Source organism: Dermochelys coriacea, chromosome 1 (assembly GCF_009764565.3).
Source record: "Dermochelys coriacea isolate rDerCor1 chromosome 1, rDerCor1.pri.v4, whole genome shotgun sequence".
Classification (NCBI taxonomy): domain Eukaryota; kingdom Metazoa; phylum Chordata; order Testudines; family Dermochelyidae; genus Dermochelys; species Dermochelys coriacea.
Window position 1 is genome coordinate 9,908,202 of NC_050068.2, and position 21,576 is coordinate 9,929,777.

The 21,576-nt window shown below is 44.9% G+C and overlaps 1 protein-coding gene across 1 annotated transcript in view; it reads left to right on the forward strand.

Moving 5' to 3' along the window:
• RNF169 (ring finger protein 169) overlaps positions 1-21,576 on the forward strand; it is a 48,919-nt gene that overhangs the window by 20,262 nt on the left and 7,081 nt on the right. The window contains exons 4-6 of the mRNA XM_038407015.2: positions 15,493-15,639; positions 16,929-17,041; positions 18,220-18,319. Of these exons, the coding sequence (XP_038262943.2) occupies positions 15,493-15,639; positions 16,929-17,041; positions 18,220-18,319 (360 nt within the window). The remainder of the gene's footprint in view (positions 1-15,492; positions 15,640-16,928; positions 17,042-18,219; positions 18,320-21,576) is intronic.

Consider the following 21,576-nt stretch of genomic DNA (forward strand, 5'->3'; position numbering starts at 1 on the left):
GGATTGTGGAGTAGAAATGAGTATCCCAGGATCTCTAGGAGCTAGGGGTCAAATTCCCAGAATGCAGCTTTCTCTGTCTCATGATGCCATCCATGTCCCATAACTTTCTCATCTTTGTTTTTGTGGGTTTTTTTTATTATTTTTAAATCTCACAAACTTGGGTGGCACTTTTCAGTGTTCACCATCTTTGACAAAAGCATGGAGCCCGCAGACCTCTGTACTATTCTCACGAACGCAGCAAATACAGGACACATGATCCTCTTGGGTTTGCAGACCTGCTGGAAGTACACCTCTACCCTGATATAACGCGGTCCTCGGGAGACAAAAAATCTCACCGCCTTATAGGTGAGACCGCATGTTATCGAACTTGCTTTGGCCCCCCCTTTCCTTGTTCCCTGACCCCCCCTTCAGAAACCTCCCCCATCCCTAATCACCCCCAGGACCTCATCCCCTACCCAACCCCCCTGCTCCCTGTCCCCTGACTGCTCCAACCCCTATCTACACCCCTTGCCCCCTGACAGGCACTCATCAGCAGCGGTGGGAAGTAGAGCAATGTGGCCCCAGCTCGCTCCACTCCGCCAGCTCCCAGCCGCGGTGCTCCGCTTCTTGCTGCCGGTGAGTGTGGGGAGGTTGGAGAAAGGACGCTGCCCATACTCACCTGCAGCGGGAAGCAGAGCACAGCGGCTGGGAGTTGGCGGAGTGGAGCGGGCTGGGGCCGGGCTGCTCCGCTTCCGCCGCTGCCGGTGAGTGCAGGGGGATCCCTTCCCCCAAGGCCTTACCCTGAGCAACACTGCTGGGGCCGGGGCAAGGGAAGCGGAGCAGGCTGGTCCCGGGCCACTCTGGGACTGCGGGGCCCCCAAAATTGCCCTCCCCCCAGCTCCTGCCTCCCAGACCCGGGGGGGGAGCCCCTGACTTTCCCCAAGATCGTCTGCCCCTTATCCAACCCCTTGGCCCCGGCCCGGCCCTGCACCCTTAACATGCTTCACAGAGCAGCGTGTTGGAGCTTTACCGTGTTGTATGCAAACCCGCGTTCTATCGGTCACGTTATATCGGGGTAGAGGTGTACTGCAGCAATGGTGGACCTGATGATTTCTTAGAGGACAGTTTGCTGAAGGACATAGCGAAAAACCGTTCAAGGTTGTTGGTGACATTCACAGAGCAGCTTCAGATAGTGGAGTGCTGCTTCTGGGCCAGAGAAACAAGCACTGTAGGATCACATCTTAATGAAAGTTTGAACAACGAACAGTGGCTACAGACCGTTTGGATGCAAAAGGCCACATTCTTGATCTATGTGCTGAGCTCACTCCAGCGCATGGACACCAGAATGAGAGTTGGATTGATAAATGAGAAGCTAATGATAGTTGCACTGTGGAAGCTTGAAATACTTGTTTTCTACTAGTCAGTGGGAAATAATTTTGGAGTAGGAAAATCCACAGTTGGGGCCATAAAAATGTGTAGGGCTATTAATTGTCTCCTGCTATGTAAGGCTCTAACTCTCAGCCATATGTAGGCCATAGTGGATGGATTTACAGCAATGGGGCAATAGATGCATCCACATCCCTTTTGTAGCACCTTGGACAGAGTATGTCATTAGAAAAGGCTACTCTTCTATGATTATGGCAGCATTGGTGGATTACCAGTGATGCTTCACCAATATCTATGTGGACTCCTCCAGGAAGGTGCAAGACTCTTGCATCTTTAAGGACACAGGACTGTTCAGAAAGTTGCAAGCAGGGACATAAATTCCAAACCATCAGATTACCATTAGTGATATTGAAATCCAGGAGTGATTCTGGGGTACCCAGAGTAGCCCTTGGTCTCCTGGCTCAGGAAGCTGTATGCTGTCCATCTCGACCGTATTGAGGAACTATTCAGCTACCAGCTCAATAGGTGCAGAATGACAGTTGAATGTGCTTTTGGTAGATTGAAGGGACATTGGCAGTGTTTACTCACTAGATGGGATATTTTTCTCACAGAGATCCAAATGGTTATAGCTCCCTGTTGTGTCCTGCATAATATCTGTGAGGCAAAGTGGGAAAAGGCTGCCGTGGAGGTGGAGCTGGAGCTGGAACGGCTGCCTGCTGACTTTGAGCAGTCAGACACAAGGGCCATTAAAAGGATTCAGTGTGGAGCTATGCCGTTGAGGGGGGCTTTGAAAGAGCACATGAACAGTCAGCAACAGTAACGTTCTGTTCTGCAGTCTTCTCTGGACTGGAGCTTTTGGTGCTGCTAAGGGTTGTGTAGTGCTTGCTGTACATTTTATAAATGACTCTTTGTTTTCCTGAATCTGTTATTTATGTGGTCCTTCCTGTTTGTTTACAAGTACTGCATGTTTCTGCAGCATGCGTTGTGAACTAATAAAGATAAGTCTCCTCAAATAGAACGTCATTGAATGGCAAAAACAGTGCAAAAATGCAAGAAACGGGTAAACTTTTAACATAAATTCAGAGAACAGAAATTTAAAATTGGAAAGGCAGCAAACAAACATTTCAGTCCATTTCAGTGCACAAATGTAGTCCGTCGTGGCTACATACACTGACCTGTGAGAACCTGTGTGCTGGTGTGTATGTGAAGCTGTGGTTTTCCTTCTTGTTCCCTGGTGTGGCGTGAGAGGGGTAAGGATCCCGGCCCATGATGCCACGTGGAATGTTGGGGGGGTAGAGGGAGCTGCTAACATGGAGTTCTCCAAGGACAGCAAAGGGTGGGGAGTTCTGGGATTTTTTTTTTGTTTGTTTGACTTGTAGGCTCACCAAGGTGTGCATCATTTGTGTTTGATGCCTAGGAAGACCCTTTATGTGCGGGTGGATCTCCCTATTCTTTTCCTGCTGGGATTCCTGGACCTTTCTCCTGTCTGCCCTTTCCTTCTCCATGCTGTCCCTCCAGGCCTTTTTTTTTTTTTTTTTTTTTTTTTGCAGGCCAATGCAATACTGGCTTGCAGGATCTCACTGAACATGGCCGCTCTAATCCTCTTCTTTTCCTCCTCATCAGAGTCAGGCATTCTGCAAGTGTGAAGGGGGCATCTCAAGGCTGCCGGAGCAGCAGCTACAGCCAAAACAGACACACATACCATTGGATTTACAGTCATCGTGGAAAGGGAAAGATAAGTGTCAGAACTCACTTTTCTTATTCCCATAAACACTTTTAAGAAAACTTGCTTACTGACCCTTCATCTTTGGAATGCCTCACCACAGCACTGGTCACCAGCCCCAGCCATAGTGAATATGTCCCACCGGGGATGAGGATGCGGAAGAGAAGAATAGGGCGATGGCAGTCAACATTGGCACTATTTTCCACAGGTAGTGGTGTGGTTAGCTTCTGAGGGTTACAAAGGCACGGAGAGCACAGCTGGCACCCTGAAGACTCGAGGCCTGTATGCTCCTAGCTTGTTTACTGCAATGATGCTAGCTGAACTCATCGTGGGATGGGGTGGGAAAGTGCCCTACCTCAGAGGAAGAAATAAGACAGCCATCTCTAGAAACCTTTGGGAGAGGATTGCACAATATCTCCATGAAAGTTTCTCATGGATATGTCTCAGGAGGTACAAGAGACACTCCTATGTACATAAACTGCTCTGCCCTGTGCCCCCCCTTCTCACTTGCCTAACCAACAGGGGAATGAATAGCAGATGCCAATTCTACATCTGTTTGTTGTAACACTGCCTCTTCTCATACGAATAAAACCTTGAAAAGTTGATACCTCTGTCTTGTTAATTTGGGGCTGGGTGCCATTTTTAAATTTAAACATTGTAAGGGAAAGTGGATGCGCATACTTACACGAGGTTCCTTCCCCTTGCACTCATCCTTGCGCTCAGCTGGTGAAACTGGCTATACTCAAACAGGTCCTGGCTCGCAGCATAGCTGGACCACCCCATCACATCTCTCCTCTCCTCTTGGCTGTTCACAGCAGGGGTCTCTGGCTTTCCTGAGTTATCCACCGTGGCCTGCAAGGTACTGGTGGAGTCTCTACTATGTATGGCATGCAGCTTGTCGTAAAAGCAGCAGGTCTGCAGCTCATCACCAGATCAGTTGTTGGCCTCCCTGGCCTTCTGGTTTACCTGGCGCAGTTCCATCACTTTCACACTGCATTTCTGCTGATCCTGTCGTCCCCTTTGCCTGCCTTCCCTGTGCAATCTGCTCTTAAATATCCATGTTGCTGTGGCTGGTCCATAGTTCTGCTTGCACAACCTCTTCTCCCCATGGCCCAGGAGATCCCATACCTCCCGTCTACGCTTAGCCAGAGTACATTTGGTACATGGAGCTGGCATGGTTGGTTGGACAATTGCTAGGGAGAGTTGCTAGGTGTGCCTGCCAAGGTGGGCAATCAGGAAAAAGCATTTCAAAAATACTCAGGGGGACGTAAAGCAGGGATGGCTTCAGGTCTCCGTGACCCCTGGGCAGTGGAGTGTACAACTGTGACCAGAACAGTCACTGTCGCAAGGAATGGGACATTGTGGGATAGCTGCTGGAGACCTGTTAGGGTTGCCCTTGCACTGATTGGCCCCAGTAGGTCAATCATGGCTCCGTAAGGGAGGTGGTTTTACTATATCACAGTAGCAAGGCACTTACATTTTGTAGATCTAACTTTGTAGTGTAGATTGGCCTTCAGTTGCCTTCCAAAAGGTGAAAATGTACCTGCTTGGTGCAGTTCCACCATCTTTGTTGTTCAGGGTTTATAGAAGAATGAGCAATAGTGAATGTAATAGGTTTGCAAAGCCAGTTGCAGTAAAATCTCCCCTTTCTCTACTGTAACTCTTTCAGAATCTTAATTTGTCAAACTGAAGCTTTTAATGCTTGGTATTAGCCAAAAGATGAACTCGAAAATATTTGAGGAGAATCCATTCAGCCCTTTTGGACTTAAACTGTGTGGGTGTTTTCCCCTTTTTTAAAAAAAACATTTTTTACACACACATCACTGAAGTGATTGAACTCTAACCCTTAACTATCTCATGTGGCTAGTCATTATTCTAGAAATATCATAATGGAGTAGTGACTGCTGTAGTTAAGATAGGATAATAGTTTCCATTCTAACACCCCTCTCCCCCCCAATTCTGAGTTATTCGTAACTTTCTGAAACCTTCGTTTTTTCCAGGCCTAAGCCCTGATCCTATAATCAGATCTGCCAGTGTGGACGCATGCAGAACCCTGTTTATTTCAACAGGGCTCCGCACAAGAGCAAGGGCCTCTGACAACAGATCCATTTGCTGGATTGGGGCTGCGCGAAGGTGGGATTTTGGGGTGTTTTGTATTTTTTGTTTTTGTTTTTTGTGAAATTTGACCAAAAGTGGTTGAGCTGTTTTTGATAAGGATAGTATATCTGCATAGGGAAGGAAATAATTTTTTCTAATGAAATAATCTTTGCAGTCTTCATTTGAAGAATTCAGCAGCCTCTAAAGACCAGCATAATGCATACAACAAAGGGGCAGAGTTACGGTTAAGAGTGACATCTGGAAGAGTTGATTGCACTAGAGCTTCAGTTGATTGAGGGTTTGTCCCTAGGAGTTATTGATTGTGGTCTTTTCAATTGTTTTAAAACACATTTGTGAGTGGATGGAAGGTGTGAATCAGTCAACTGAGGGATGCTACAATTAATTGATTTCTCTATCTTAGACAAACCTCTAGTGTAAACAAAGCACAATGGCTTCTGACATTTTTACCACTGTCGGGAATGTGGTAAAAGATTAGGTGCATAGAGATTTTATTCATGTAAATATCTAATTTATCAGTTAACTTAAATGGACACCACTATAGTTAGGAAATTACAACTTCAAAAAAAATTAACTTAAAGATGAATATTTTTATAACTGAACCTCTTAGCTGAAAAAAATGTGTAACTTTAGACCTCCACCAAATGTATCAGCCATGCCAGGATTTTATAAATCTACTTCCTAATGGTGAGGAGGAGACCTTCCCTGGTGAGATACAGGGCTTATAACATCATTTCTGCAGAATTTAATTTTTCACTGTTTTTTGTGTGTGTGGGCGGGGGGGGGGGAGTCTCCAAGGAGATGTGACTAGATGCAGTTTTTCTTCCTGAATCTGAATTGTGTGAACTGCAAATAGCCCAAATCCTGGTCTCAGCACACAGCCCAACCAATTAGGATGTGTATCGGGGATTTCTGCTGGGCTTGAGGGAATATCTTTCTTCCATCAGCTGCTGGCAACTTTGTTTGATGGCTTCTATTCCACCCTCAGCTACCGTGGCCTCTGGAAACTACAGGAGTTTGAAGTGCCTCAGTGCATTTCAGTGGGGTGTTAATTCTGACATCTGATTTTGCTCCTCCAAACCACTAGATGCCTGGAACTTCTGGGGGGACTCACCCATCCTCCCAGTGTTCCACAAACCTTTTATATGAGCACTGTGCAGGATACATCTTCTGGTTAGTGAACTTGTAGTTGATTTGTAGTCCTTTGCATAGGTCTGGTCAGTCAACAAGTATTGAGTGTACAGCAGACCTAATCTAAGTGCTGCTGAGTGTGTTTCGGTGTCGGAGTCTTGATTTTTTTATATATATATATATATATATATATATAAATTTGAAATTCAGTGTAATAAGCCCACTTTTAATCACAGTAATGTTGCAGCAGCTATAGATCATTCTGAGATCTTTTTGTAACTATTTCTTGACCTGAAAAAAATTGATAGCAATTCTTCTCATTTCCGTTACAGCAAAACGGAAAAGTATTTTAATGTGCTTCTGGCATTTTGACTATTCCACTTGTGTGTTTTGAGGATGGAATTTTTTGTCTATCTTCCTTTTTTTAATCTTTGTTCACTGCCAGACTGGAACCCTGTTTCCTTCCCTTCACAACATGTACATACCCTTTCTGAACCTCATCTGAAAAAGGAGGGGATTGGGGATATTCCCCAAATCTCATCCTGTGAGCAAAGAACAACGTAATCCTTCTGACGGGTTGTCAGTTGAGAAAATTCTCTATCACTTATCACTAAACCTTATGTAACTAATACACAACTTTAAAAAACCCCAACATTTTTACGCTAAGTAAAATTTTGAGGGCTAAATACTGTCCCTCTTAACTCTTGTAACGAGAGTTTCATAATATCGCTTTGAATCATTATTTGGATAGAGTCCTGAACACTAGGGGCAACATGGCATGAAATTGAGGGTGGTTCCTTATTCTCAGTTCCTTATTTGTGGTACAGCTCCTTATTCGTGGTCCCTAGTTCCTTTTTCGATGGCCAGAATTATTTAAAAAGATAAGTGGGAGCCCAGACTCTTGAGTTCAGATCCCGTATCTAAAATTGGCCTTGTCTACGCTGGCAAGCTTCTGCGTAGTAAAGCAGCTTTCTGCGCTGTCACTCCTGAGGTGCACACACGGCCAAGCCACATAGTGCGCAGAAACTCTACAGTTGCAGAACTGTAAAAAACCCACCCCGACGAGAGGCATAGAACTTTCTGCGCTGGGCTACAGCACCGTGGTGCTACTGTAAACACCCTGGTCGATTACAGCGCTGAAATTGGCCTATGGGAGGTGTCCCACAATGCCTGTTCTCGCCTCTCTGGACATCGGTTTGAACTCTACTGCCCTGCCCTCAGGTGACCAACCCACTCCTTAAATTCCTTGGGAATTTTGAAAGTCCCCTTCCTGTTTGCTCAGTGACCGGTGCAGTGGTCTCAGCGCATCTTTCCAGGTGGCCGTGCCTGCTCTATGCACCAGGCGATCCCCCGATTGGAGCAATGCCGAGCTGCTGGACGTTATCAGCATTTGGGGAGATGAGACTGTCCCGTCCCAGCTGCTCTCCAGCCATAGGAATTATAGCTACAGACAGATTTAACAATGCATGACAGAAAGGGGCCATGACTGGGACACACTACAGTGCAGGGTCAAAGGGAAGGAGCTGCGGAACGCCTACCACAAGGGGCAGGAGGGAAACCACTGCTCCAGTGCTGCGCCTACAAGCTGCCATTTCTACAAAGAGCTGGACGCAATACTCGATGATAATCCCACCTCCACTGACAAGGCCACTGTGGATTCTTCTGTGGCTCGCGTGCCAGTCAAGAGTGGACTGAGCCAGGAGGAGGAAAACTTGGACAAGGATGTGGAGGGAGACCCAGAGGCAGAGGATGACTCGGAAGTCAGAGATGTCAGGATCTCTTCTCTACCCCAGAGGAGCCTAGCCAGTCACAGCTGTCTGATCTTGGCGAAGCACAAACAGGAGAGGAGGCCCCTGGTAAGTGACTTTGATTTTGGGAATTGCTGAAGCGAGTTGTTGAGGGTAGGAGGATTGCAGAAAGCAGGCTTGTATCTGTATGATGCGCATACCATCACATGCCTAGTCTGAGCGGTGGAAGAAGGTGTTGATTGACTCCTTCACTTCACGGGAGTCTGCCTCAGAGATCTCCAGGAAACTCTCATGGAGATACTGTGCAATCCGCTGCTGGAGGTTCTTTGGCAGACCTGCTTTGCTTCTTGCCCCATTAAGGGTAACTTTCCCATGCCACTGTGCCGTCACTGTGGGGGACCATTGCTGCACACAGGCAAGCTGCATAAGGGCCAGAGCAGAAGTCTTAGAGAAGACCCTCCCTTGATTCCCTGCTCACCCTCAGCAGCAAGAAATCTTCTATAATGAACACTGCCTGTGGAAAATGTGGGGACAGGAATGATTATAAGACCCCCTCTACAGCACTGGCTCTCCCCAAGAACCACGTGTACAGTACAGTTCTGGAACATTGGTTTTCCCTTCCCCTGCGGTTACTCACCATTTTTGGGGGGCTTGTGGCTCGTGTGCTTGCCTAGGATCAGCCAGTTAGTGACAGGTATGTGAATAGTGGCTGTGTTTTAAATCACTGAATCGGTGGTCTGTGTGTTGCAAATAATACTGCTTCTGTAAAATGTTGCGTTTTGGCTTCACATATATGACCTTGGAAGCCCAGCCTCCCTCTTTGTTATTGCCAGCTGAACGGCTGCACAGAATCACAAAGTGGCCACGAAGTACTAAAGAGGACTTTCTGCGTGATGTCATGATGCACTTCGCGGCCGAAAAACAAGAATTGAAGGAGTGGCAGGACAGTGAGAAGAGGAACCGAAAAGAGAACGTGGCACACCAGAACGAAGCCATGGAGCAGCTCTTAAACGTTATGAAGCACCAAGCGGATGTGGTCCGGGCACTAATAGCACTGCAAACTGAGCCACTCCATGCCTGCCCTCCCCTGCAGCCGCTATCGCAAAACTCGTTCCCATGTGCCTCCCAGACACCACCAACGCACTCTTATCAAGCTCCTGGCTCCAGTCTGTACCTGCGGCATTCCACTCCTGCCCCGTCACGGTCCAGCCCTGCGGTCTCCCACTACCCACTGCACTTAACACCCGTCCCTCTGCAGTTTAGCACTGCTGAAGTATAGTGCCTGCTGCACTATACTCCAAAGGACAAGGTTGCATATGATACCTGGACATACACAAATCTTTAACCGTCCCGGGACCCCACCTCCTCCTGAGACCCTCCCTTTCCCCCGTCCCCCACAGTGCTGATGTGCGGGGTTTTTTTTTTGTTTTTTTTTTTTTTCCTTTGTGTGTCTCCTCCAAATTGTGTTGGTTTGAAAGCAATCTTTATTCCGTTCATTGAAGTCAAACAGAGCCCTGCAAAGCAGCAGGCAATTTCTTACACCTTCATTGTGATTGGTGCAGACAATGCACTATCACCTCCTGAGCACTACAAGCGCTGCACTCCTGAGCATAGCAACGAATATTCATGGCTTTCAGCTTCAAATTGCTGACTCAAAGCATCCCTGATCCTTACGGCCCCGCGCTGCACCCCTCTAATAGCCCTGGTCTCCGGATCTTCAAGTTCAGCCTCCAGGTGTTGAGCCTCTGCAGTCCAGCCCTGAGTGAAGCTTTCACCCTTCCCTGCACAACTATTATGGAGCGTTCAGCACGTGGCTATAAGCATCGGAATATTGTCATCTGCCAGGTCCAGCCGCCCATATAGGCAGAACCAGCGGGTTTTTAAATAGCCAAAAGCACACTCAACAGTCATTCTGCACTTGCTCAGCCTGTTGTTGAACTGCTCCTTGCTGATGTCAAGGTGCTCCGTGCATGGCTTCATAAACCACAGTATTAAGGGGTAGGCAGGGTTTCCTAGGATCACAGTAGGCATTTCGACTTTCCCCTACAGTGATCTTCTGGACCAGGAAGAAAGTCCCTGCTTGCAGCTTCCTGAACAGGTCAGTGTTCTGAAAGATGTGTGCGTCATGGACCTTTCCGGACCAGCCTGTGTTAATGTCCGTGAAATGCCCATGGTGATCCACAAGTGTCTGGAGAGCCATTGAGAAGTATCCCTTCCGTGCTCAGTGGCTAGGTGGTCTGGTGCCAGAATTGGAATACGTGTGCCATCTGTCACCCCTCCGCTGTTAGGGAAACCCATTTGTGCAAAGCCATCCACAATGTCATGCACATTGCCCAGAGTCATGGTCTTTCAGAGCAAGTTGTGATTAATGGCCCTTGCACACTTCCATCAACATGATTCCAACGGTCTACTTTCCCACTCCGAAGTGGTTAGCAACCGATCAGTAGCAGTTTGGAGTAGTCAGCTTCCACAGGGCAATCGCCATGTGCTTCTCCAATGACAGGGCAGCTCTCATTCTCATGTCCTTGTGCTGCAGGGCTGGGGCGAGACACAGTCCCCAGACATGCATGACAATGTGATCCCACCACTCAGTGCTTGTTTCCTGAGCCCAAAAGCGGAGTTCCACTATGGTCAGCACCTCCGTGAATGCCACAAGCAATATGTTGTAGCTACTATGCGTGGTGAGATCAGTGTCGAACTCCTCTTGCCTTTGTAGTTTAAGGAGTAACTCCACTGCTACTCGTGACGTGTTAGTGAGAGCGAGCAGCATATTGGACAACAGCATGGGATCCATCCCTGCAGACTGAAGAGGCAGAGCACACAGTACACAGGCCGTTGAAAGATGGCGCCAAATGCAGACGGAAGCACAGGGATTGCTGGTATATGAAGCAATGCATCATGGGACATTGGGACAGGACCCAGGATGCCCCGCCACCTCCTCTGCCTTCCCACAATTTTTAGCGGCAGAAGAGGAAGAGAAGCTCTGTGGGATAGCTGCCCAGTGTGCACCACTCCAAATACCGCTGCAAGTGTGAACGCGCTATTGCACAGGCAGCTCACAGTGTGAACACACAACAGTGGTTTTCTGTCAGCGCTCTGAGCGGCGATAGAACTGCCAGCAATGTAACTCTGCCAGTGTAGACATACCCTTAGATTTCCTCTGTGATCTAGAGCAAGTCACTTAACCTTTGTCTCAGTTTCCCCACCTGTAAAATGGGGATACTTGCTTACCTTCCTTATAAGTGTGAGTAATGATTGTTTAAAGTGTTTACATTTTTCTTTAAGATGTAAGGCACCTTAGAAATTCTAAACATTGACTCTAGTTTAACCCTTTGCAGTCGAATACAATGCAGTCTTTGTCTGCCTGTCTTTCTTCCCTCCCTCCTTCCTTCCGTCCTTCCATCCATTTATTTTACTGAAGAGTGTTGATTAGATTTAGATACTCCAGTAAAATACTCTTCTTGTCAGTATGGATGACTTTGTTTCACGATAAACGAGCACACTGTAGAGTTGGATATTTGTTTTTCCATCTTACTAAGCAAAAAAAAAAAAAAAAAGATGGTTTTTTTTGTTTTGAGCAACTTGCTTTGGGTACTTGTATTTTGCTGAGGTGAGAAGGCCTTGTAATACTGAGTAAATCCATAGTTGCATCCAGTTCTCTTCACACAATTTTTTCTTTGGAAACTCTGTAATCAGTAGGGAAACTCCTACCTGTGGCATGTGCTGACATGTCACTTTTCAGCAACAGAGCAGTTTCACCTAAGACGGGGGCACCTTTAAAGACTACATAGACCTGGACTGGTTCAAGGAAGAGAAGATGTCAAATGTGAGTTTCACAGATTCTGGAAATATATGTTGAGCATATAGGAACAGTATTTCTGATTTCAAGAAATGAGAAAGCTGATCACTTTAAAAAACAAATAAACCCTTTTCCTTCAGATGACTTGCATGGGATTATTCTCTGAAGCTCTGAGAATAGTGATCAAGGCCTCTGGGGTATTAAAAGGACATAGCTAGGTTAAAATAAGAGCTGTTACTTATAATTACTAATAACATCTGAGATTATCAAAACTGAAACTTCTAGGAATGTACTCTTTTTACTTCTCACAAGTTGGGTGTTACAATAAGGTAGTCTGTTTCGCTTTTTCTTTTCCTTATGCCTTAACACCGTAATGAAGTGTTCATGTTGCAAATTCTTCCCTGAATTGTTTGCATTCAAACAAAAATGTTGGGCCTAAATTCCTAGGCAGTCTCCCATTAATTAGAATACGGGTTGTTTCTGCTTTGGTGGTTGGTTTTTTTGTTTTTGTTTTCCACTGTTTTTCCCCCTCCAGATTAAAGAAACCTACTAGTTGCAGAAGCTACTGCATCCAAATGGGTATATCTGGGGAAGGGTACATGGAGAGTAACTTCCAAGCCAAATTTGGAGCTGTTGGCTTCCAAACTTTATACTGTAGGGCAAACTTTGCATATTTCTAAGTCAAATGGAAACAAAGCTCTCAGTTGCCTTTGTACAAATATGTTATTGGATGCCAACATTAACCCTTTGGCTTGAGGAAGATCTATATGGCCTCTAAAATAGATCACAAAAAGTCTTTGTCCACAAGAGATGCTTTTTTCTTTTTGTAAGGTTTTTGTAGAACTCTGCTGTTCTTAATATCCAAGGAAGATAGCCCTGAGTGTTTTCTCTTGACGGAGGTTATGTTTGCACCTTCATAGATTCATAGATATTAAGGTCAGAAGGGACCATTATGATCATCTGGTCTGACCTCCTGCACAATGCAGGCCACAGAATCTCACCCACCCACTCCTGCAATGAACCTCTCACCTATGTCTGAGCTATTGAAGTCCTCAAATCATGGTTTAAAGACTTCAAGGTGCAGAGAATCCTCCAGCAAGTGACCCGTACCCCATGCTGCAGAGGAAGGCGAAAAACCCCCAGGGCCTCTTCCAATCTGCCCTGGAGGAAAATTCCCGACCCCAAATATGGCGATCAGCTGAACCCTGAGCATGTGGGCAAGATTCACCAGCCAGATATCCAGGAAAGAATTCTCTGTAGTAACTTGGATCCCACCCCATCTAACATCCCATCACAGGCCATTGGGCCTATTAACCATGAATAGTTAAAGATCAATTAATTGCCAAAATCATGTTATCCCATCATACCTTCTCCTTCATAAACTTATCGAGTTTAATCTTGAAGCCAGATACGTCTTTTGCCCTCACTGCTTCCGTTGGAAGGCTGTTCCAGAACTTCACTCCTCTGATGGTTAGAAACCTTTGTCTAATTTCAAGTCTAAACTTCTTGATGGCCAGTTTATATCCATTTGTTCTTGTGTCCACATTGGTACTGAGCTTAAATAATTCCTCTCCTTCTCCTGTATTTATCCCTCTGATATATTTATAGAGAGCAATCATATCTTCCCTCAGCCTTCTTTTGGTTAGACTAAACAAGCCAAGCTCCTTGAGTCTCCTTTCATAAGGCAGGTTTTCCATTCCTTGGATCATCCTAGTAGCCCTTCTTTGTACCTGTTCCAGTTTGAATTCATGCTTCTTAAACATGGAAGACCAGAACTGCACACAGTATTCTAGGTGAGGTCTCACCAGTGCCTTGTATAATGGTACTAAAACCTCCTTATCCCTACTGGAAATACCTCACCTGATGCATCCCAAGACCGCATTAGTTTTTTTTTCATGGCCATATCACATTGGTGGCTCATAGTCATCCTGTGGTCAACCAATACTCCGAAGTCCTTCTCGTCCTCCGTTACTTCTAATTGATGCGTCCCCAACTTATAACTAAAATTCTTGTTCTTAATCCCTAACTGCATGACCTTACACTTCTCGCTATTAAATTCCATCCTATTACTATTACTCCAGTTTACAAGGTCATCCAGATCCTCCTGTATGATATCCCAGTCCTTCTCTACAATACCTCCCAGCTTTGTATCATCCGCAAACTTTATTAGCACACTCCCGCTTTTTGTGCCGAGATCAGTAATAAAAAGATTGGTTCCAAAACCGATCCCTGAGGAACTCCACTGGTAACCTCCCTCCAGCCTGACAGTTCACCTTTCAGCATGACCCGCTGTAGTCTCCCCTTTAACCAATTCCTTATCCACCTTTCAATTTTCATATTGATCCCATCTTTTCCAGTTTAACTAATAACTCCCCATGTGGCACCGTATCAAACATCTTACTGAAATCTAGGTAAATTAGATCCACTGCGTTTCCTGTGTCTAAAAATCTGTTTCTTTCTCCTTTCCCAAAGGAGATTAGGTTTGTTTGGCACGATCTACCTTTTGTAAAACCATGTTGTATTTTGTCCCATTTACCATTGACCTCAATGTCCTTAACTACTTTCTTCTTCAAAATTTTTTCCAAGACCTTCCATACTACAGATATCAAACTAACAGACCTGTAGTTACCCAGATCACTTTTTTTTTCCTTTCTTAAAAATAGGAACTATGTTAGCAATTCTCCAGTCATATGGTACAACCCCTGAGTTCACAGATTCATTAAAAATACTTGCTAATGGGTTTGCAATTTCATGTGCCAATTCCTTTAATATTCTTGGATGAAGATTATCTGGGCCCCCCGATTTAGTCTCATTAAGCCGTTGGAGTTTCGCTTCTACCTCAGATATGGTAATATCTACTCCATAGCCTCATTCCCATTTGTCATGCTACCATTATCCCTAAGATCCTCATTACTATCTGATAAATTTTTAAACATTCTTGTATGTCTCACTGTACCTGGACGTTAAAATAAAATCCAAATAGAATCATATAGATTAGAAGGCAAATAGATAATTCCATGTGGATTTCTACAAATTCTGGGGGACAAGGGAAAGGATAGAATATGTGGGGAGGATTTCAGACAGACTGCCAGAAATAACTCTTAAAAATCCTGGTTTATTTACCTCTATTTAAATCCTGTATACAGGACTCCTTAACCTCTGAGATTGTGTGTCCCATAGTAAAACAAATAGAGCAGACTCTCTTTAATTCACACTTCCCATTACTGAGTAAAGACTTAATATGAATCCTGTAGCGAGGTTCTGTATTACTCAGATCAATCACTTCAGTCATCTCCTGAGAAGTATTAACAAACCATGCAACAAAAGAATGTACCCTCAACCCCAACTTCAGCATTTGGTCATACAATTTTTTCTCCTGTTTCTGCCCTCCTTTCTTTACTTTCTCTCCCCTCCTCCCCCCATTTATGCATGGGGAAACTGAGGCATGTGGCGGAATTAAGGAACTTTCCTACAGTGAATCATTGTAAGAAACCAGCATTAGAATACAGGATTTTGTGGCTCCTAGTTACATGTTTAATTCAGTAAATACATAGGTTGTTAATACAGGCAATTTCAAGTATGTTATGTTATCTCCTTTGTTTTATTGCTAGTTGAGGGGAGAAAAATTGCAAGAGGAAAAAACATCTGAGGATCTGATCCACAAGCTAATTCTAGAAGACATGGAAGTGGGAAAAAGAAAAATGGAAGAACAGCAAAAAAAAGATGAACCACTAATGCTTAAAACGAATCAAGAATGTGTAAGTAAATACGACACTGTTCCCACCCCAGATATAGCATTAAATCTACCCAAGACTGACAGGATTCAGTCCTGGATCAGTAATCACTTTTCTAGACGTAAAAAATGATCTGATGTCTCCAACTCCTGCACAGCTGAAACTAGGGGATGTATGTGATTGGAAGGGATAGTGTCCCTAGCCTGTTTGCCTGAAGCTGGGAATAGGTGACGGGATGAATCACTTGGTGATTATCTGTTCTGTTCATTCCCTCTGAAGCACCTGGCACTGGCCACTGTCGGAAGACAGGATACTGGGCTAGATGGACCTTTGGTCTGACCCAGTATAGCCGTTCTTATGAAGCTGCAGCTTCCCAATAGAACTTGTTTGATTTCTTTCTAGCTCTAGAAGGACCTGAGATACCAGACTGTACAATAGTGGTATTTTTAGCTATAGGAAACCTACCTTAGGTCATCTTTTAGAGGTTTGAATAACTCTTTCTGTGCATTGTATGTTTGGATTCCATAGTGACTAAGGCACCTGGCTCTAGGGGGAAGGAATACAAGAGATAATCCCAGTAACATTTCAAAAACTCTCAAAAGCCTTCCTAAAATCATTTATCTGTAATATATGTGACATTTTCGGAATACAGGCTCCCATTTGGAGTGACCTGTTTAACTCGCTTCTGGCTTCCCCACTTATGAGTAATGTGGCCATTTCAAACATGTGGTGATAAAACCTATATGGCAAACCATACCATTGCATGTATCCTCTTTCTCACACACGTTCAGACTTGTAGAAATACACATCTACAAATGTATATAATACGAGTCATCAGGGGAATATATGGCAGCATGGTAAAAGAGTAACTTCTTGTTTAGCTTTGGCTCTTGCCCATCTTAGTCATAGATTGTGTGGAAAGTACCATAGAATAGTTTATGGTTGATAGAGGTTACGCTGATATCAAACTGTTGCTCTCTTAGTATTGCTTGCTGGGTGACTGACTTTGGGCTCTGAGTTCTGTAGCATTTGATAATGAAATGTTCATCACTGAACCACAGCTGCACATACAAGTTCATTTTTTTTCCAAGTGGCAAAAACATTGGGCCAGATCTTCAGCTGACATAAATTGCTCTAGCTTAAGGGAAGTCAATAGATCTACGACACTATACACCAGCTGGCACTCGCATTCTGTTCTTTACATACTTCAAATGTCACCACTTTTGGAGACTCAAAGCATTTTCCCAAGGAATAACTATTTCCTGAGTGACTTTTTTGTGTATGCCAGCTGATTCTTCCTTTATTAACTTCAGTTTCCTGAACGCCTCTCGGATTCAGAGAATGAAGAACCATTCCAGAGCAAACACGCACATCGGTCGGCTTTTGTCTCCAAAGGCAGCACCTATTCTTTTGCCTTCCTGACAGGGTAAGAAACAGACTTGGTTCACGCTGGCTGTCTGTTACGAACATAAGTATTACTCTGTTCATATTTTTGTTCTAAACATCCCTGAAGTACTTAAATCTAATTCAAACAGTCACCACAGCTCAAAATAAATTATTGCTGTTTTAGAAAATGTAATATTGAATAATTGATCAAATGCAATCATAGAATCCATAGAAATGTAGGGCTGGAAGGGACCTCAAGAGATCATAGAGTTCAGCCCCCTGTGCTGAGGCAGGACCAAGTAAACCTAGACCATCCCTGACAAGTTGTTTGTCCAACCTTTTCTAAAAACCTCTGATGGGGATTCCAAACCTCCCTTGAAAGCCTGTTCCAGTGCTTAACTATTAACTCTAGTTGATATCTAAAGCCCCCATGCTGCAGATTAAGCCCATTACTTCCTGTTCTATCTTCAGTGGACATGAGAACAATCACCATCCTCTTTATAATGGCCCTTAATGTATTTGTAGACATATTGGGTCACCCCTTAGTCTGTTTTTCTCAAGATGAAATGTGCCCAGTTTTTTTAACCTTTTCTCATAGGTTAGTTTTTCTAAACCTTTGATCGAGAATAGGACCTATTTGTCCCACGGTTGCTATAGAATTGAGGAGTAATGCATAGGGTATGTGTCCTTTGAAGGATGTATTGTAAAATTCATTACATTTACAGTCTCTGTACTTTATAAAGATCTACATGGTAGGTTCATATATAAAAATGTTTGTTTATACGGTTCTCAATAATGCCAAGAGCTGGTCCCAACTCTAAGGAGCTGCTTATATAACTTTACTCTCATTGGTTGCATCAAGTGTAACAAGTGGGGGCGATTGGGTAGGACAGGACAAGGGTTTCTGTAATGTCATGCATTTATTCAGGGCTAAATTGTGGCTTTGCCATAAGCCCTGGGTGTAGAGCAGTGTGTTGTTGCAGTGGCCCAGGAAACAGATCAGTCATAATCTCCCTCCAAGTTCCCCCTGCTCTGGTAGTTGGGAGGTATCCTGTGCAAGCTAGATTCTGTCTTGGTGGGTACCCCTATCTCCTGCATGACACAGGTACCTGGTGCACATAAGCTGAATGTGCTAAATGCCCATCTTGATGGTGCCATGAAATGTGCTGTTTTTAAGTTAATACACAGTCTAATGTTTTACACATTCCTGATTTTTAGGAACCTAACCTCCAAACTGGAAAGGAGTCAGAGTTGCAATGACACCATTCAAGATCGATCAAAGAGCAGGCAGAGATCGGCCCCAGCCAACAGAACAAAGGTACCAGATATTTTTGGAAATATTACATCCAGTGAGGGAAAAGTTTGTACATTTTCATAGAAATGTTGTTGAAGGCTATACAGTTACAGTTACTTGGAGACCATCTATCTATCGGTCAAAAAATTGTGTCAGTTAAATCTGTCTGGCTAATCATTCCCTTACGATTTACAGCAGGAGCTGACAGCCAGTCCAGGTTGGAAGTAATTGAACGGAAAAATGGACAACACACAAACTTTTTTGCTAGCATCATGTGATAACAGGGAATTCGAAGGATACTCCACTTCCTTTTTTGTAAATCAGATTTCTTTTCAAACCTTATTCACTGGTGGTTTAAAAAATAGCTCTCTCAAAAGCTTGGAAAAAAAACTGTCTCCATCCCACTCCCAAACTACTTTCTAACATCTGCATTTTAGCAAAAAGTTATTCCATCCCCCCGCTCCTGCCCCGCACCCTTTGCAGATCATTTTTAAAATGGAGCAGAAATGATCATTGTTGACCTGGTCTCTGTCTTTTTCCTTGTCTATCATCACTGATTAACATCGCCTCTCTAGGAACAGTTGGTTTAGTCTTGCTCTTGCTGAAGTCAGTGGGGCTCTGTTTGTGAATGAACTGGTGCTACAGGCCCAGCAGAGGGAGAACAGGAGGTCTGATTTCCAGAGGTGCTGAGTGCCTATGGCATGGATGGACTTCAGTAAGAGTTGTGACTACTAAGCACCTCTGAAAATGCAACCCATGATTTGCTCAGGCAAATGTCCGTCTGCTGTTCCAGCCTAATTACTGGGCTGCTGTTGCGCATCTGGCAGACTTCTTCCTTTGCACTATTTCTGAGACTCTAAGGCCTTTGTAGCACTATCAGCCTCAGGATTTGATCTCCCCAGCAGCAGCAATTTGATTGATATCATTGTCTGTGCTTTTACTCCACTACTAATCTCCACATACTCAGCCATTTTCTGCCTCTCTGGCCTGCAGGCTCCTGGTGCCTGGCAGCAGCATCATACAACACAGTGGATTCAGTCAGTGTTACTTAGTCCAGTCGCACCAAGTATCAGGTGCCTCACGTCCACTCCAGAAGGCCCAGCCCAGTCCAGGTAGGAGATGTGGGGGATGTAGTATGCTTCAAAGGGCTTCAGTGGCAGGGGCTTCTTATGACACCTATGGCCCTTCTCCTACCTTCCCTCCATTCTTTGCTGAGTCTTCCTGCATGGAGATGGGGTGTCCTCTGCAGCCATTGGCTGAGTCCTTGCTCCAGAGCCTTTCTCCCTCCCACTGCACCTTACATCCATCTGAGCCTTCACCTCCAGTCACCAGAGGGAAGCTCCACTCTTCCTCCACATCTCCCTGTCCAGCGAGAGATCTTCATGACCTCATTCTCCCCAGAACTTCACTTCTTTCAAGAAGGAATAAGGAACCATCCCTCTTCTGCCTGCGTCTGTCCACTTTTTGCACCGAATCCCCTTCTCTTCAGCTTCTGCTTCATCTTCATTCCATAAGTGGGGGGAAAAAATCATGCTAAGCATCCAGTCACTGTCGGAAGCTGAAGGAACCCTTGGGATAGGCATTTGGTGGGGAACCCTGCTTGTAAGAGGGGAGATCCTTGTAGGTCCTGCTCAGGTGACATAAATAGTCTTACTGACAAAGTACTGGTTTCAGAGTAGCAGCCGTGTTAGTCTGTATTCGCAAAAAGAAAAGGAGTACTTGTGGCACCTTAGAGAGTAACAAATTTATTAGAGCATAAGCTTTCGTGAGCTACAGCTACTTCATCGGATGCATCCGATGAAGTGAGCTGTAGCTCACGAAAGCTTATGCTCTAATAAATTTGTTACTCTCTAAGGTGCCATAAGTAGTCCTTTTCTTTTTGACAAAGTACTGTGGACCTTTCTGAGGTCACAGTCATGGGCCATGCTCCTAAAAAAGGACCCTCTTTCTAGTGGTTCTCAAACTATGGATCGGGACTCCAAAGTGAGTCATGATCCCGTTTTAATGGGGGTCACCAGGGCTGGCATTAGACTTGCTAGGGCCCAGGGCTGAAACAAAAGCCCGAGGGCTTCAGCCCTGGGTGGCAGGGCTCAAGTTACAGGCCCCTGCCTGGGGCTGAAGCCCTTGGCCTTTGGCTTTGCCCTCCTCCGCCCCTCACCTGGGGCGCTAAGGCTTTGGCTCCTCCACCCAGGGCGTCAGGGCTTGGGTGGGCTCACGTGTCAGTTCCCCCTCCTGGAGTCATGTAGTAATTTTTGTTGTCAGAAGGGGGGTCGTGGTGCAAGAAAGTTTGAGAACCCCTGATCTAATCTAACTCTAATTGAAATTGATGGGAGTTGGATCAAGTCCAGAATGAGGCACCGTAAAAGTAATCTGTTTTCCCAGCTCCCAGATCTTTTTTTAAAGTAGACTGTGAGTGGACCTGCCTGGAGAACAAGTGCTCCACGAAAAGGATGTTCCACAACCTGTATTAACTCCAGAGACATAAGCTTGTTAAAATCACTTCTCTCTAAACTGAACAAAGAAAAGCCATTCCTGTGCCAGGGGCTAACCACCATATAAAATCACCTTGACTTTGAAAAGGAAAACTCATTTGCATTTGTGTATATGTAGTTTTTACTCTGTGCTATTTGTAGCTGTATGCCCTCACGCTCCTAAATATGACAGTGTTAGAAATGTCTTTGAACATGGCTGGCCGTGCTGCTCTTAAGGAGTGTCTGCTGCCAGCTCCCTTGTTGTTTAATCACTAGCAAACTGGAAACCATGCTTTGTGCCAATAATGCACAGGAGATTTGTTTAATTGACCCTATTCAGTGTCATCTGGCCAGCCTTTTCTCTTTGCTTTTTGCAGTAAGAGTGTGTTAAAGCCTGGATCAGCCATTTCTTATACATCAGTTGATGGCAAGAAAATGTCTGAGTTTACTTGCTGTAAACAGAGTGTGCCCCTGGCAGTACAGTCATGCTGCTTGTCATAGCTTCATAGATTGCAAGGCTGGAAGGGACCATTATCATCTAGTCTGACCGCCTATATAACACAGGACCCCCCCCCCCCCCCAAAAAAAAAATCCCTAGAGCAGATCATTTAGAAAAACATCCAACCATGATTTAAAAATTGCCAGCAATTGAGAATCCATCATGACCCTTGGTAAATTTTCTTGAGTTAGTCTAGTTCCATGGTTATCAACCTCTTTGTTCCTGTGCGTCGAGCTTTTGCCACCACTCTGGCTAGCTACTCTCCATTCCTTTGATGTCCCAAGCACAGCCGTCATGCTAAGGATGAATTT